The sequence below is a fragment of the Varanus komodoensis genome, unplaced genomic scaffold (genome assembly GCF_004798865.1).
Source record: "Varanus komodoensis strain SLA01 unplaced genomic scaffold, ASM479886v1 scaffold14_1, whole genome shotgun sequence".
Classification (NCBI taxonomy): domain Eukaryota; kingdom Metazoa; phylum Chordata; class Lepidosauria; order Squamata; family Varanidae; genus Varanus; species Varanus komodoensis.
The window spans coordinates 20,975,323-20,992,013 of NW_025335438.1; the positions used below are offsets into that span (position 1 = coordinate 20,975,323).

The following is a 16,691-nucleotide window of genomic DNA, read 5'->3' on the forward strand; positions in this document are numbered from 1 at the left end:
TGCTTGTAGATGTTTGCTTTTTTTTTTTTAGTATATTAGCTACAGCTGTGGCTCTGTACAGAGCTGCCAAGGTCAGTGAAAATATGTGCCCATCTGAATACAGCTGTAAAAGTGGCGCTCCTAGTAAAAAGGGAACAGGGTTTTTTTGTTTTTGTTTTTTTGCTACCTTTCAGTCATAATGTTCCATAATCCAATTTTTAAAAAATCAAACAATTCCACAATTAAAATAATCAAAACCTAATGAAATATGTCCAAAAGCACACAGGCAAGGAAGCTAACCAAATAGCCACATTGTTTTATTTGTTGATGCTGACTGCTCCAGGATCTTATTAGATATGCAATGGTATATAAATATTGTAAATATTTAGAAAATGAATAGTGATAAATGAAAAGTGGTACAATTAAATCAGAGCAATGGAATAAAAAAGCAAACAAATACTAAATGCAATATAAGAAGAATTTTCATAGTCTTAATTTCCAAAGGCAAAATAAAAAAGAAATAATTGTTATGCCTTTGAGACAACAGGTAAGAAGAGACTGCACTTGCTGATTCTTCAAGGGGAATGGATTCCAAAAATTAGGGCAGATACCACAATGAAGGCCCTCCTGCTTTCTGAAGACCGCCTGGCACTCCCAAATGATGGTACCTGTCACAGGGCTGTCTTAGCACTCAATGCCTGGAGCAGGGGATATGGATACAGAGGAAAGGTGCTCCTAGAGATATTCAGGACTGACCATTTAGGGCTTCAAGCGTGAAGATCAGCACTTTAACTTAGGGATGGAGACAAATCAGTAGAAAAGAGGTGAATTATCTTGATCAGTTGAAGTTTTAATGATAGCCTATCTGGATAACATTACTGCAAACTGACAGTTGAATAATGGATAATTATGATTTTTTAAAATGCACTTTAGCCAACGGCAAAAATGTTCATAAAATAGAAAATAGAATGGTTTTCCATACTAAGACCTGAGGACAAACAGGTGACTTTTGGACATTTGTTTCACTTTTTTTCTTTTAATATAAAGGAGTCAGTACAAAGAATAGAAAAGGAAAATAAATCTCTCTCTCTCTCTCTCTCTCTCTCTCTCTCTCTCTCTCTCTCTCTCTCTCTCTCTCTCTGTGCTTTACTAGTGTGCATTGAAATTGAGCCAACTGGGACTTTCTGTGATGTCAGTGAAATATATTTTATTCAATTTATATAGAAGAATACAAGGGGGAAAGTTACATTTACTAACTTAAGTAAAGGAAGGCAGTTGATATGGTATAACTAAAAAGAAAACTACAACCTAGAATTCAGAACAATTTATAAAATGTATTACCGGAAGCCCAGTTGTTGCCTGAGTGTGATGCATGGGGGGGGGGGGGGGGGCACACTAGTGGAGGTACACTCATGCACAATCTTTGTATGGGGGTGCAGAGTGGGATTATAAAAGCCTGCTATGTTTTCCTCTTCTCAGGAAAACAACAATAGAAACAGGAATTAAGAACCAGTTTCCGTGAAGTTACTTCTAAAATGAACAGTCTCCAGAGAAGGACTGAGAGCAGGTGCAGGTGCAGCTGCCAATAATATGATCTCCCTCCCAGTCGTAGGAAAATTTGGGACACTCAATAAAGCCTCTGCTGATGATCTCAATACTTAATCAGACTAATCCTGGAAAAAGTCCTTAACCTGGTGTTTTAGCAACAGAATTTCAAAGGATTTCTCTGCTCAGCAGAAACTTCATATGTTCTGCCGGGGCAGTGGAAAACTTATGAACTTAGAAAGATAACTTCATTAATTTAGAAATTCTGGCTGTGAGTGATGGAAATTGCAGTCCACCAGGTTGGGGAAGGTTGTTGTAAAAGAATTAAGTTTGCTGCCCCAAAGTGTAAACCTACATGCTGCTCGTGCATATTCTGTATTACTGTGCTAAGAATTTTAGCTTCCCCTTGCATACCAATATGCCCATTCTTAACATACGTAATTCTTCAGTTTGCAATTCCTTGAACTGTATGCAATTAAAAATACTGGCTATTCCCAATATCACATGAGTTATTATGCATTCAGATTCTGGGTGACTATTGGCCTTGCTAGAAACGAACTCTCTTGCAGGCCTGCTGCTTTCTATCAGTTCACCTTCAAGAGATTTGTTAAATAAATTTATGTTAGGCAAGAAAAGTCTTTAAAAAAACCCTCTGTCAAATCAGTTTCATGAAAGAGTTATTTCATGCCTTGAACAGATCTTATATAACCATCACTTTAGCTTTTCTGGCCTTCTATCAAGCTGTGAAGTGAAATTATATTAAATAAATATGGAAAGATTATGTCTCAGACTTGTGTTATATTGTGCTTTGCATAATAATGAGAAGACACAAAGAATTACAGTACCAGGCACTTCTAGAAAAATAAAGGGACACATTTTCAGGGTATTGTGATTTATATTAATATTTTTAAAAAGCTGGTACTTTTAAAAAGTTCTCTCTGCTGGAACTAAGTATGCACTGGACCTTATTAGCAAATTATTTTGCATAAATATATGTCAATGTAAGGTGTTTTATATGAAAATGTTTTCCTCTGGAACATATATTAGTATAATTTAAAATATTATAAATGAAATCATGTCTTTTACAATCAATGGTTCATGTTTACACTGGATCATTCAGATGAAATTGGCTACAGTATCAAATAATCCATAATGACTATCACCCAAGCTTGTGGCAATGAATTTGCAAATTTAATGGTACATTGTGTGAAGAAACTCTCCCTTTTAAATTTACCACTGTCAGTCCATTTCACTGGATGACCCTGAGTCCAAATGTACAAAGAATAATTTATTTCTGCTCACTGTCATCATCCTGTTCATATTTGTATCAGCCTCTATCATAGCATACACTCTAGTATCAACTTTGCTAAACTAAAAAACTGTCATTTCTTAAATCTCTTTTCATTCCAATGAAATTGCTGAAGGGAGGATACCTCAGACACTCTTTGCTCCAACATGAGCCTACCCATCGTTTAAGATCAATATCAGAGGTCGTCCTCTTAGCCACCACCTTTCAATGAGTTAAGAGAGTGAGATCTTCCTCATAAGTGCTACCTGTTTGGTGGTACTGAGACTGGAATAATGATTTCCAGATTTCTCCAGATAAATTTGTATGGCTTCTTCTCTTTTCATTGTTGAGCCATCTGTAAGGGGAAAAACCTTATTTCAACATGATTGCTCTATGTGTGATTTTAGTCTGTTAAAATGTGGTCTTCTCATTTAATTTAGCCTTTTAAAGAGGTTTTTATTATGATTCTTTTGTACTCTGTTTTATATTTAACTATTGTAATCTGCTTTGTGTGTGTGTTTGAACATAAAAGTGGAGAAGAAATAATCGCCAAGAATAAGAATAAGATCCGAGTACTTCATTTACTTATTTGCAATATTTCCAGATCATCTCTTTTATGAAAATGTTCACAAAACAGTTGGCGTTCCTACCACTAAGTCATATTAACTGACTTACTAAGTCATATTAACTTATTACCCCATCCCCAGCTCTACAAAATCCTTTTTTACCTGGGATAACCAGAGTAACCCATGGCATTCTAAATGTAGATACATCACACCTTTCTGTAGTGGCATTGATACTTGTTATTCTATTTCTAACTCCTTATATTCCATAGCTTACCTTTGCCTTTTACATTGCTGCAGTCAAATAAACTGATATTTTCAGAGAGCTACCTCCCAAGATCTCTTTCCTGGATGATTTCAAATTATATCATTTTATATTTGATTTCCACCCTTCCTTAGTGCATCATCTAGCACTTAACATCTGAATCTGATTCATGCCTAAAATAGATATATGTAAAGAAATCACTCCATAAAATGTGTAACCACAAAAGAAACACTGCAACATTCTTTCCAAAAATTCCCTTAAACTTTTAAAAGCCCAAGAGAACACTTGCCAGTAGTTGTTCTTCCATTCTCATGATCTGGAATCTTAATGTAAGATTTCAGTCTCTTCATGCCCATTAACCTCATTATATAGATAAGGGGGCTTGGCAGCAGATGATAGCTAGATCTCTCCCAAAATATAACAGAAGTCAAATAGTTTGAGTTTGTATGTATGTATGTATGTATGTATGTATGTATGTATGTAAGTATGCAAGTTCAGTGGCAAGGATTAGAATATGGAGAATGCTTTCCTACCTAATTCTTGTTTATATGGCTGGCTAAAGACATTTTGCTATCTGAGGCGAAAGACAAGATGGCACTCCTACCCAACCCTCAATTCTATGTACGGAAGGTGACTAGATAGTAAGTTGTCTCTTATTCAACTCTGTTGACAGGACAGTATGAAAGTCTTCTTGAGCCAGGGCAGATCCCCCACCTTGGGCAGCAGAGTGGAAGGAACAGCAATTTGTGTGGTTACCCCTTCCAACTGCAAGGAGAACCTGCTGCTGCCATTGCAACTTCCAATCCCTCTGTCTCTCCCTTGTTACTAGGGCCTATTCAGTTGATCCTTTCAGAATAAGCAGCAGCCTGTCAAGTTCTGAAGGGTTCTGCTGGAATACTGGCCAGCAAAGAGTTGGCCAGACCCAAATTCCTGGTTCTGATGGGTCATTCCATAGAACAAGGCATGGTGGGAAGAAGGGTGTCTTTGGCAATTGCCCATATTACAGGCTTCAGAAAGCTGGCCAACCTGCAGACCAGCAGTGGGGATAGAGTGAGTGAGGAGACAGACAGGCTGAGTTGGCAAATGGGCAGTGAAGTTGGTGGCCAGATGAGAGAAAGATGTGACTGGTGGGTGGGCAGGTGGGGAAGACAGTTCCAGCAGGTAAAGAGAGGGAGACAGATGTAATACAAGAATGGAGGAAGACACAGTAGGCAAAACAAAGGCAGGCAGACATGGTGGGCAGGGGAAGGGAAACAGAGGTAGGGGGGAACAAGGGAGACAGGCATGGGAAGAGCAGGCTGTGACAGTGGTGGTAGCTAGTGAGTGTGCTTCCCACCTCAAGTAGCAGAAATCTGGCACTGAACTACATACCCCACCTCGCCTGAGGGAAGCAGACCAACTTAGAGATACTGCAGTTTTCATGGCACACACAGCTCTGCCCAATTTACACATTATGGCTGTTACATGAGAATCATCTCACTGTGTTCACATGTAATGCTACACCATGGTGTATGGTTACCATGTGGCGTGGCTTCTTACCAGCTTGTTGCCTCTAAACAATCACATGGTTCCCATAGTTGTCTGGTTTCTACCCTCCTCCTTCATTCCTCCTAATGGCAGCAGCTTTTCCATCAGCCTCTGTGACTGAAACTTAATCCCAAGGTGCACTGCTCCTGTCTACTTTGCCTGCCTCTCAATCTGTGGTTCACACAGTCCTCTGGGCATGCCACCTGCTCCTGGTTGATCCTGCTCCCACTCAGCTGAAGCTGTGTGTTCGCTAGAATAGCTCTCCTGTTTTGTTGCACTCTGGACCAATGTATAAGCATACCCACCCGTACCCCACCTCTTCCCTTGCTACAGGTCTTCCAAGGCATTTCTTTATGCAGGACTTGCATATGGAGGGCATCAGTTTAGAAATCCCATGCCTTTCCCTGTCTCCTCCTATGCCATGGCTGCAGACTTGTCATCTTTAGTGTGTAGGATGGACAGGTGAGAGAGAAAAAGAAAGCTACATGTAAACAGAAGGGTACTTCTTACTATCTATTTTATATTATGGGTTTTTTTTACCTGAACATGAAACACAGGCAGAACATACCAATTATTAAAAGCACAAGCATGTATAGATTGTAAATGTTTTTGAGGCAAAAACAGTTAACTGTAATAAGAACAAGTGGCTATAAGAACAGAATAACCCCATGTACTAACAAATCATAACTAATTTGCCTAAGGCTAGACTTTAATTTCATGGCAAAGCTGAAACTTTAAATTAGTTCATGCAGGTTCCAATCCACATTCTGTTCAACAATTTTGTTAACAGTTCCTGATGTTAATACTGTGCCTAAATTATGTGTTTGTAACTTTTCTCTTAAGTTGCACATTTGCCTACTGACTGATCTAAAGCTCTCTGCAAAAGTGTTTCTGAGCAACCATTTCAGTTTAACTGATCCAGTGAGAATTTATATATGTGTGTATATAAAACCAAGATTTGTTGAGATGAAACAGATGCTTTCTTCAAGCATGTTTTACAAAATGACTTCCTTTATTCCCAGTCACCTGCCCATAGCTATTCCAGCTATGATTCTGGCAAGAATGAAAGCATGGACAGAGGCGCTGAAGACCTTTCCCTGAATCGGGGAGAGGAGGATGAGGATGACCATGATGAACATGAAGATGCTGAGAAGGTTAATGAATCTGATGGGGTAGAAGCTGAGCGCCTGAAAGCTTTTAATGTGAGTTAAATAATGCATTCTTATACCTGTTTGAATTTTATCTCTTTATTTGGGGCTTTTGTTTATGGGTAAAGGTGGCAATAAAAGATGTGTATTAGTTTTATTTATGGAAGGGGGACTTTGCTCCCCTCACAAGCACGTCTAAGCACTAGCAAAGAAGTGCCAGGTTCACCAGATTTAGGCAATTAAGGCATCTATACCTGTAAGAGAAACCTCAGTGGTGGGCTGTGCATGCGTGTGTGCGCGTGTGTGTGCATGTGTATGTACGCCCAGCAGAGAGACAATCTGCAGATAATTTCTGAAGACTGTTTCAGTGGTCAGCTATTTTCTATTGTTTTCCTAATTTGTATAATTTTGCATGACAGCACACACACACAAAGTCTGTAGCAAAGGAAGAGTCAGAGGCTGTGTACAATAAATCAATGCAGTGATCACAGCACACTGTTAGTAAGAGACCTGATGCAGTGCCTATTTTTACAATCTGTGTTTTATTTCCCTCACAATTTCTGTACACTACAGTCTAATCTTTTCTTGTCTTGTTTGTCAGTCCTAAAATAAAATCCTGGTTTACTTAACATTTCTGACTTTCCATTAGAAAGCTCTTCACTGTGTTAAACAAAATGTCTTCTTATCTGTAACTGAGACAGGAAGCTTAGAAAGAGAAGACAGCACCCCTCCAAATCCTTCTCCTCTGTCTCCCTCTTGCCAACAGATGTTTGTCAGGCTGTTTGTAGATGAAAACTTGGACCGAATGGTCCCAATCTCTAAGCAGCCCAAAGAAAAGATCCAGGCTATCATTGACTCATGCAGGCGACAATTCCCTGAGTACCAAGAGCGTGCCAGAAAGCGTATACGTACTTACCTCAAGTCCTGCAGGCGGATGAAAAGGAGTGGTTTTGAGATGGTGAGTTTTGAACTAAAACCCAGCCCTAGTTTTCATCAAAACCCCCATATGTAAATCCATGACACTATTTTGTTTTCATCTTAGTGTCTGTTTTTATTTGTATTTTTGGTAATGTCAGGTCAGCGGTTCTTCTCCTGCTTATTGTATTACCTGGATTCCCCCTTCCTTTGTTCAGTGCATTTGAAATGCCTTGGAAAATATAGCTTACAGTTATGACTAATATACATTCATCAACAAAAAAGAGCATCACATGGTATAAAACACAGAAACAGAGATTTTTTTTTCATCTTTTTGCCATTATTCTGACACCTATGGAGAAGGCCTACTAGTCTGAATCCAGGGATAACATGCGTGCAGCAGAAGGCTGCATGCATGCAACTGTACATACATAAGTCCCAGGCCTAGCAGAAAGGGACTGACTCTATTATAGTAGAAGGGAAAAGCCCTACTGCACATTTTCACTGTCAGCATTTCCATAAAAAGATCAAAATACCCAAATCCTTCCCTTCATGAGTTCCAAGCATCTTCTACCTTCCCCGTATCATTTTAAGAACCTCAAAACCCATGTTTTATTTTTTTAAAGCAACAACCAAACTCCTTTCTTTCTCTTTCTTCCTTTCCTTTCCTTTCCTTTCCTTTCCTTTCCTTTCCTTTCCTTTCCTTTTATTTGTTTCAGAACTTTAGGTGGCTTTTAGAAATCAAATAAGCTGTCAGTTAAAATCACTTGCTTAGGAAAAGACAGTGTAAATGCAAGAAAACATTTTTATACAGTTATATACATTCTGTACATTTGTAATTCTTGGGACAAAAGGGCAAGATTGCTTATGAATAAGGGAAGTATAGATTAGAAAGGAATAGAAAGAATGCAAAAGTTGCTGTGAAGTTCTAGCCCAGATCTAAGTCTAAGATTTGAAATAATTGACAAACAATATATACATGACCTGTAATAAATAGTATAGTTTCATTTGTCTCAAGTTATTTACTGAAGTAAATTTATTTGTGCAGCTAGTTGATTTGGAAATTCCTATGGCCAAATTATGCATACTTCTTTCATATTAATGGGAATATTACAAATCCGAATAGTCTTAAAACAGTGTTGTGATTTCATTATCGTAAGCCACTCAGAGTAGTGTGTGTACACTAGAAATATGCAGCAGAAATTCTTACATTAATGCATAGAAATAAAGTAATATACTCAGACATATACTCCGGGTGACCAAGTCTGTGCAGACAAAGAGTGGGAACATGTAGATAAGCAAGGTCAGCAAGTTTTTTGGACTACTGCTGATGATGTAAACTCAAAAGCTGTTGCCATGACTGGGAGAAGGAAACAAGAGGTGGCTTGTTCTGGGCAGTGTGCACAATTCCGTGCCTTATACTCCTTTCAGAAGTAGTGTTGAATGAGAGTGGCCACCATTATTGAGGACAAGGAGCAAGGAACTACCCCTCAATGGGGACACTGCAAAGAAAGAATGAGAAAGTAGAACAAAAGTCTTTACTAAGAAGATATCTGACCTCTTCATTCAGTTTGCAACTATCCAATACAAATGAATGTTCTTGGAATACTCCACTCATGCAGGGTGGAAATCTGCACCCTGCTAAGCACTTCCGAACACTTCTCTCACAGATAATGTTGAGGATTCTCTTTCACATGCCATGCAGTCTTTCATAGCCAAACATGGAGTAAACTGACATTTCCCCACACCAGCTCCCTCAATCTAACCATGAAACCATACTGGCTCTGTGAAGTATGACAGTGGTCATTTGATTAATTGTTGATATAACGCCACTTTGTTCAATTCATCACTACAGAGTCTACACTAAAATGACTTGTATTCTAGATACCTTTAAAAATGTGTTCTATAATTTTCTGCCTTAGAGAGAATAGCATGTTTGGACACCAATCCCTGATCACCATCAGCTATATGAATGACTTCTCAGAAGAATCTCACTTGTCTCAACTATCAGTTCACTAGGTTCTGAGATAAGCACCTTCGTATCACTTAAGAGAAATTTCCTTTACTGTTGACAGATTGCAGCCTCTATAAAACTGCAAGTGCAGGATGTTTTTGATCATCACTTCTGAAAGGCATAGCTCTGCACTATCCATAATATCTATGAATTTTTAGTCACCAGTAGAAACACTGTCAGCACACTATGCAGATAAAAAGGTCTTGCTGTATAGAATGCTGAGAAATCCATGTTCTGCAACATCTATAACCAGAAAACCCAGCCTGATGCCCAGAAATGGACTAGAAATGATTGAAGGGCCAGTGTAAGTTAAAATGATTCCAAACTACACTCAAAGCATCACTTTTTCCATTTCAGTATATGATATTCACTATCATATGTTGATATTGTCAGTGATATTGGAAGTGTTTTTACTTTATACACATTCGCTTTCATTTATTTTTGATCATTCAAATGCTTTAAAATATTTCAGTGATAATATTTCAACTTAGTGTACATGGAGATGACTTAGTAGATGAAGTTACAAGATTGTGTCAATAGATGGGAGTAGGTTGAGGAAAGGTCATGAGGAAAGCAAAGAACCCCAAAGACCTGAAGAACCAGTTATACTGGTATGTAAAACGTAATCACATTCCAATTTATTCCAGTGGATAAATTGAGGCTATAGCACTCAGCAACAATTCCTAAAGTTGAACAATGTAATATCAGGGCTGGGCAGGTGTATGATAGTCTACCCTTTGTCTAGCTCATGGTGAGAAAATAAGAGTGTCTAGTCTATGCCTGTACAACCAAACCCGGCCCAGTATGTCTTTCTGTCTTTGAAACACAGAAGGTTTTGGCCAAGAGAGGGTGTAGTCAACTGTTTCAGCATGAGAAATGTGCATAGAAAAAGCAGGATTACAATGGCAAGCCCTACCACTAACAAGACAATGTAGGTATTCAAGGCACATAGAGGGAATGCACTGAGTAGGAGAGGGAGCAGCAGTTTGTGTTGGCCCGGCCTACATGCATTCACTAGACCAGACCTGGGCATTGTATGGCCCGCAGGCCACATCCGGCCCAATGGCTGACCCTGACTGGCCCGCATGAGGTCACTGGCAAATTAAAAGTCAATGCAAATATATATCGTCATAATATGGATGCAAGCAAAACAACTGCACTGCTTTTATTTTGAAGGATCTGCTAAATTAATGTTTTTTTGCGCCTACTTTCCATACTTTGCAGAAGGATTATGCACTGATTTGTTTGTTGGTTAGCTTCAGCCCATGAAGATGTCATCTAACGCCAAAAAAAGAAAGATTGATTTGGAATGTAGAGTTTTTAACAAGGTATGGATGTCCAAGTATTTCTTTACTGAAATCAGAGGCAAAGCTGTGTGTCTAGTTTGTGGAGAACAGATCGCGGTGCTGAAGGATTATAATCTGAATCGACATTATGAGACCAAACATGCGGAGAAGTACAAACATTTGACTGATGCAGAGCGGACACGGACATCTGAAGCTTTGCTAGCTAAGCTGCAAAAGCAGCAAGGATTTTTTTTACCAAAGCTCACACATCACGGGACACAGCAGTCAAGATGAGCTTTCTAATAGCCTACAAAATCACCAAAAAAAGTAAGCCATTCTCTGATGGGGAGTTTGTCAAAGAATGCCTGGTGGACTCTGCAGCATTTCTATGCCCAGAGAAAAAAGAAGCATTCATTAATGTGCCCCTTCCCAGGCGAACCGTAACGAGGAGGGTGGAGAGCATCACAGAAAATCTGGAGCTTCAGCTGCAAAACAAAGTGGACAATTTTGACGTTTTCTCCTTGGCTCTGGACAAGAGCTGTGATGTCCGCGACATAGCCCAGTTACTCATCTTTGTACATGGATTAACTAAAAACTTTGAGATGATGGAGGAGCTGGCAGCTATGCAGCCGATGAAAGGGACCACGACGGGGAGTGATTTGTTCACAGAGGTAAATACCTGCATGAACAAGCTGGGACTAAAATGGGAGAATTTGGTCGGTGTTACAACTGATGGCTGTCCAAATTTGACAGGGAAAAATGTCGGACTTTCGAAGCAGATGCAAGATAAAGTGACTGAAATAAACCCAGAACAGAAACTGATATTATTGCATCGTATTATACATCAGGAGGTGTTGTGCAAGTCAGTGCTAAAAATCAACCACGTGATTGATGTTGTTACTAAAGTTGTTAACTTCATCAGGGCAAGAGCACTTAATCACAGACAGTTTGTTGTCTATTTGGAGGAGCATGAGAGTGAACATGGTGACCTCGGTTACCAGACAGCTGTCAGATGGCTCAGCCTGGGCAAGGTGCTTAAAAGAGTATGGGATCTGAGAGCAGAGATTCAAGAGTTTTGTGAGAAGAAAGGCAGGGACATCACCGAGCTCTCAGATGCAAACTGGATGGCAGACCTTGCTTTTGCTGTTGATGTGACTGCACTAATGAATGAACTATATACCAAGCTGCAAGGCAAGGGCCTCTTTGCACATGAAATGTACAGCCTGGTGACAGCTTTTATGAGAAAGCTGAAGTTTCGTTCAAGCCAGTTGGAGGGCAACATTCTTACCCACATGCCCACACTGAAGGAAGTCACCTCCACAGGTACTCATCCATGTTGGGGGCATTGCATGCTGAATTTTCAAGACGATTTGAAGACTTCAAAACAGTTGAGAATGAAATGCACATGATTTCCTCTCCCTTCAGCTGCAGTGTGAATACTGCAGCCAGCGATGTCCAGCTTGAACTCATTGATCTGCAGTCTGATAAACTGCTGGCAGAGCACTTTAAGTCAGTATCACTGCTGACTTTTTATTCTTCTCTCAAAGAGGAGAGCTTTCCAAACCTAAGGAGGCATGCTCAGAAGATGTTGGTTCTCTTTGGATCCACTTACATATGTGAACAAACATTCTCAGTGATGAAGTTCAACAAATCCAGATACAGATCCTCTCTAAGTGACAATCACTTGAGTGCTGTTCTTCGCATATCCACCACAGATATTCAACCTGACTTCAGTGCACTTGTTGAAGCCCAAAACAGACTAGATTTCTCTCACTGAACCACAAAAAAACAAAACAAAACAAAACAAAACAAAACAAAGAACTGAGGTAATGCAAACAAACAAAGCTGGATGCATTTATAGGGAATCCAAAGGCAACTTGGATTGTTGGGTTTTCTGTTTCTCTGTTCTGTTATAATTCATAAGGTCTGTACCTTACTATGTTAAGCGCTGGGAGATTACATATGTTGTAAATTTGCGCTATATAAGTAAAATTGAATTGAATTTATTGCTTTTCATGTAATGTTAATGTTAATGTTTTTGTGAATATTCATTAAAGTGTTCTGTGCTCCACATTTTCATTGTATCATTGTAATGTTTCATTTACTGTTTTTATAGAGATATATATTGAGCAGAGCCGTAAGTGTATTGGTCCGGCCCTTAACAACTGTCAAAGTTTCTCATGTGGCCCCATAGGAAAATTAATTGCCCATCCCTGCACTAGACTGTGCACACAAGTTCATACATGCATATAAACTGTACAATTCTACAGGATCCTCTGTCACACAGATAAGGACATGTGCTTAGTTGGCATCCCTGCAGGGATTATATTCACAGTTAGTGACTATGTGCATAGGCCACTGACTCCATTGACTCTTTCCATTGTGATATTCTCCTTCCATGGGTTTGCTCTGTGTGCTTTGCATGTCCGAAAAGTGTTAGGGATGAAAATCCATCAGATGAAAAATGTATGCTAGCCAGAGACAATAGGAAATGATGATAGTAGGCTTTCCTTCTAGTCTACTCAATCTTGCTCTCCAAAAATATGTCAATTTAACTGTAGAAACCTGTTAAAATGTGTATTTTGAACCATATGTTACGAAGAAATGGATTACACATAGATTACAGGTTTTACAATTTCTATGTAATACATTCAAATCAGTTTCATAAAATTGTTCATCAGACAGAAAGAGGGGGGAAATCAGGCTAACAAAGTTTCTTAGCAACTTTTAATGTCAATATATATGGCCACCCAAGGGTCTAACTAAATTTTATTTGATTTAATTAGACAACAAGGAGCATGTGATTTCTGGCTAACCTTGGGAAGACACAGATAATATTATTGGGCCCTTTCTCCATACAGTATTTTGCGTTCATTACCTGTTGATGATGGCTGCTTGCCAAATGCCTCTTCACACTTCTCTGCTTTTACAAACCACCAGCTTTGTCTGAACATCTGTCTCATGAATAGATCACACCAACATATTATGAAATCCTAAAGCAGAAGTCTCAGGAGATACACCTGGCATATTATCCAGCCCTTGCCCTGTCAAACTGTGTACATCTTTACTTTTATGAGCAGTCCTACCAGTTTTGGTGAAACAGGAATAAATTGAGTCAGGATCAGGCATTATTTGCATGCACAACAGCAGGAAAGGCACTACTAATTAGGCAGAATGTGTCTGTTGCTTTTCCCCCCTCTGTACCTACATCTGGCTGGATGACCACCTTGGACAATTAATGATGCTATGCAGTCATATTGAACACAGATAATTTCTATGGTGCTGAAAACTGCTCAGAAAGCTTCAGCTTTGGGGCAATATAGACATATAGTAAATGATTATGATGACAATGACTGTGACAATGGCAATAATAATTGCTCTAAACCTGGTGCCTGTGCCAAATAGTTCCCCATTTTGTCTGTGATAAACTGCTGTCTGGAGTAAAGATGTCAGTATTGGAAGTAAAGTGGGGTGTATCAACTAAGTGAATAACGGTTTTGAAAAGTAAACTTGTGTTTTCCAAATTATTTATCAAGTAGATTGGCTTTAGACACAGCAAATGTATCTGCTCATGTACCATGCATGCAAATGGACACACATTTCGCTTCTAGTTCCTGGAATCCTGCTTCTTCCATTTCTATTCAGAGAGATAATAAATGAAAAGGATTGTGTCAAACTGATGTGAAAATGTAGAGTTGCAAAACTGAAAAATCCTCTTTTATATTTACTGAGGCTAGAAGAGCATATTTGAACAATATCAGTACATCCAACAGAGTGCAGTGCTGTTCTTCATTTTGGAATGCAGAATGTTGCTCAAACATTGTGCTAGTTTGAATTGCATACCTTACACTAAGAGAGAGTGCTTTAAAAACATGCCAGAATTCTCAAAAATCTTTTTCAGTCTTAATTCTGTTACAAGATGTTGATGAATAGATCCATACATCAGACTGTAGAGCCACTGTGTATTCCATAGTTAGAATGACTGAGTATCTATATTTCAATGAATAAAATGCTCCTGAGAAAACACGTTGAGCTTTCAATATGGAGATTTGGGTTCCAGATATTCATGTGAGAGAAGGGTAACTTTAAAATGGATGGAACTGTTAGGACACAGCACATTTATGTTTAAAATTGGAAAATAAATACTTGCAATTACTTGTAGACATTTGCTAACAATGTTATACATTCAAGCAAAAGGGATGACACATTATATTTGTTTACTATTTTAAAAATTTTAATATACAGCACATGAGCTACTTATTTTCTATATGGAATTATATCATTGTAATCTAAGTTTAATCCTGCCTATCACTTTGGACATAGGAACATATACTAGCAATATATATTATCAGTGTTCTATGCTTGCTTCATGAGAATCTTTTATAAATAACAATCTTGCCAATATATTTATTTGGAAGGAATTTGCACTTTTCTCCTTCCAAGTAAGTATGCCTAGAATCTCAGGTATACCCTATAAAATCAGGCAGCATTGGTCTTTTGGCAAATATCCTGAAACAAATAGCTAATATGTAATGTTACTATAATTTTATATGTATGCCATTCGATTTAGGGTCTTGGAGAACCTTCTTGTAAATTGTGCTATAAGTATTGTTTTCTTCCATTATGCTTTGCATGTCAATTAATGGTCTTGTGATGGACACAGTAGTTTTCTGTAGATGGTTCAAAGGCTCTGCTTCCTGATGATGTGAGAATATTCTTGTTATTTAAGTGCTAGGTGAATTCAACATGTAACTATGGAAGCTGCAGGAACCCGATACATAATTGGATATGTCGTCACCTTGGTTTCTGCAACTCTAATTTTTAAAGCTTATTTAGTGGGAAAGACATATATATCGCCTTTTAATAACAAAGCAATGCCACACAGTGCAAGAAAACTGATATGCTGAGGATGACATATTCAGCAAAGAAGGAGCTAGCCGGAACAGGAAGGAACTAATGTGAACAATGGATCAGCTTGATTTATATCTTCCTACCCTTTGGGATGCAAAAATTTTACTTAAATAAATAAATGTTGTAAATATTCATGTATGTATTTATTTATTGGGTTAAAATGATTAAATGATGCCATTATGAATAATACAGGCTATCACAAAAAGTTTTAAAACACAATAAAATAAAGATCAGACACCAAGTCTCCTTGATAAGGACATAATCTCTGATGCTGATAATTGCCATGAGGTCACTCCAGTTTATCTGAGAACAGTAACTTAGGATGCAAGTTTAGACAGAAAAAGACACTACAGCTCCCAGCATTCCCTGTCTAGCCAGGACCCTTTTCTGTCTAAACATGCATTGGACTGTACTCTTGCTGAACTTGCTTGGTTTTAGAGGAAAATGTCAAACCAGAGTAGAAAATACAGGATTTTACATTCTAATTGCATTATACTTTTTTACAGACTAATTGTTAATGACTTGTAGCTTCCAAGATGGACTTCTATAGTTTGTCAGTCTTGGATGTTATGGAATATGCTAAGTTATAAACAGTCACATATCTATTTCTGTATCTGCATAATATTTTTCAACAGATGCAGTACAACTTTTCTCTGGGGAAATATGTTTGCCTCCTCAGAAAAAAATGCCTACATTTGTTAATTAATTAATTAACAATAACCACAAAATGTTTTTAACTCAGTCTTAAGAGTTCTTTGCTTGAATTTTATCCTATAAGTGGTGTTTGTAAAACCAAGTTTTTGTTTGTAGTTAAAAATATACTAACCTTTAATGCTAAGCAGTGGTAATTTGGAGATGTGCAACAGTTTCAGCGGTTAAAATTTGCTGTTTTCATTTAAAAAATTAAAATACCGTTTTCAGTAATTAAGTATACTGTTGATTAAGAATTCACCATCTATTTGTCAAGAGTTTCAACAAATAAGTTAAACACTAGTCTTATGAATGGAATATGTCAGATTTACTGCAATAACCTTTGTATCCATTCTTTACATTTTAATGTGACTTCCAACATTTTTTGTAGTACCATCAGCTAGTATAAGACTATGTAGGAAGAGAAATTGCATTTGTTTGTGAGGAATTGGGCATGTAGTAGAGTGAGTGTAGGCTTTGTATGGATCTGCATATTTTAGAGCCATGTGTGACTGACTTACTGGAGTGTAACCATGGACAGCTCCAATTCAGATCAGGGC

General features: G+C 38.2%; 1 protein-coding gene across 6 annotated transcripts in view; it reads left to right on the forward strand.

Annotated features, from left to right (window-relative positions):
• The window catches only part of NOL4 (nucleolar protein 4), a 128,518-nt gene that overhangs the window by 100,566 nt on the left and 11,261 nt on the right, over positions 1-16,691 (forward strand). For 4 of the 6 annotated variants that reach the window (XM_044424135.1, XM_044424136.1, XM_044424137.1 and 1 more), the window contains one exon: positions 6,190-6,369. In XM_044424135.1, coding sequence (XP_044280070.1) covers positions 6,190-6,369 — 180 coding nt within the window. Of the gene's footprint in view, positions 1-6,189; positions 6,370-7,081; positions 7,274-16,691 lie in introns of all 6 variants that reach the window. The other 2 variants (XM_044424133.1, XM_044424134.1) reach the window with 1 other exon arrangement.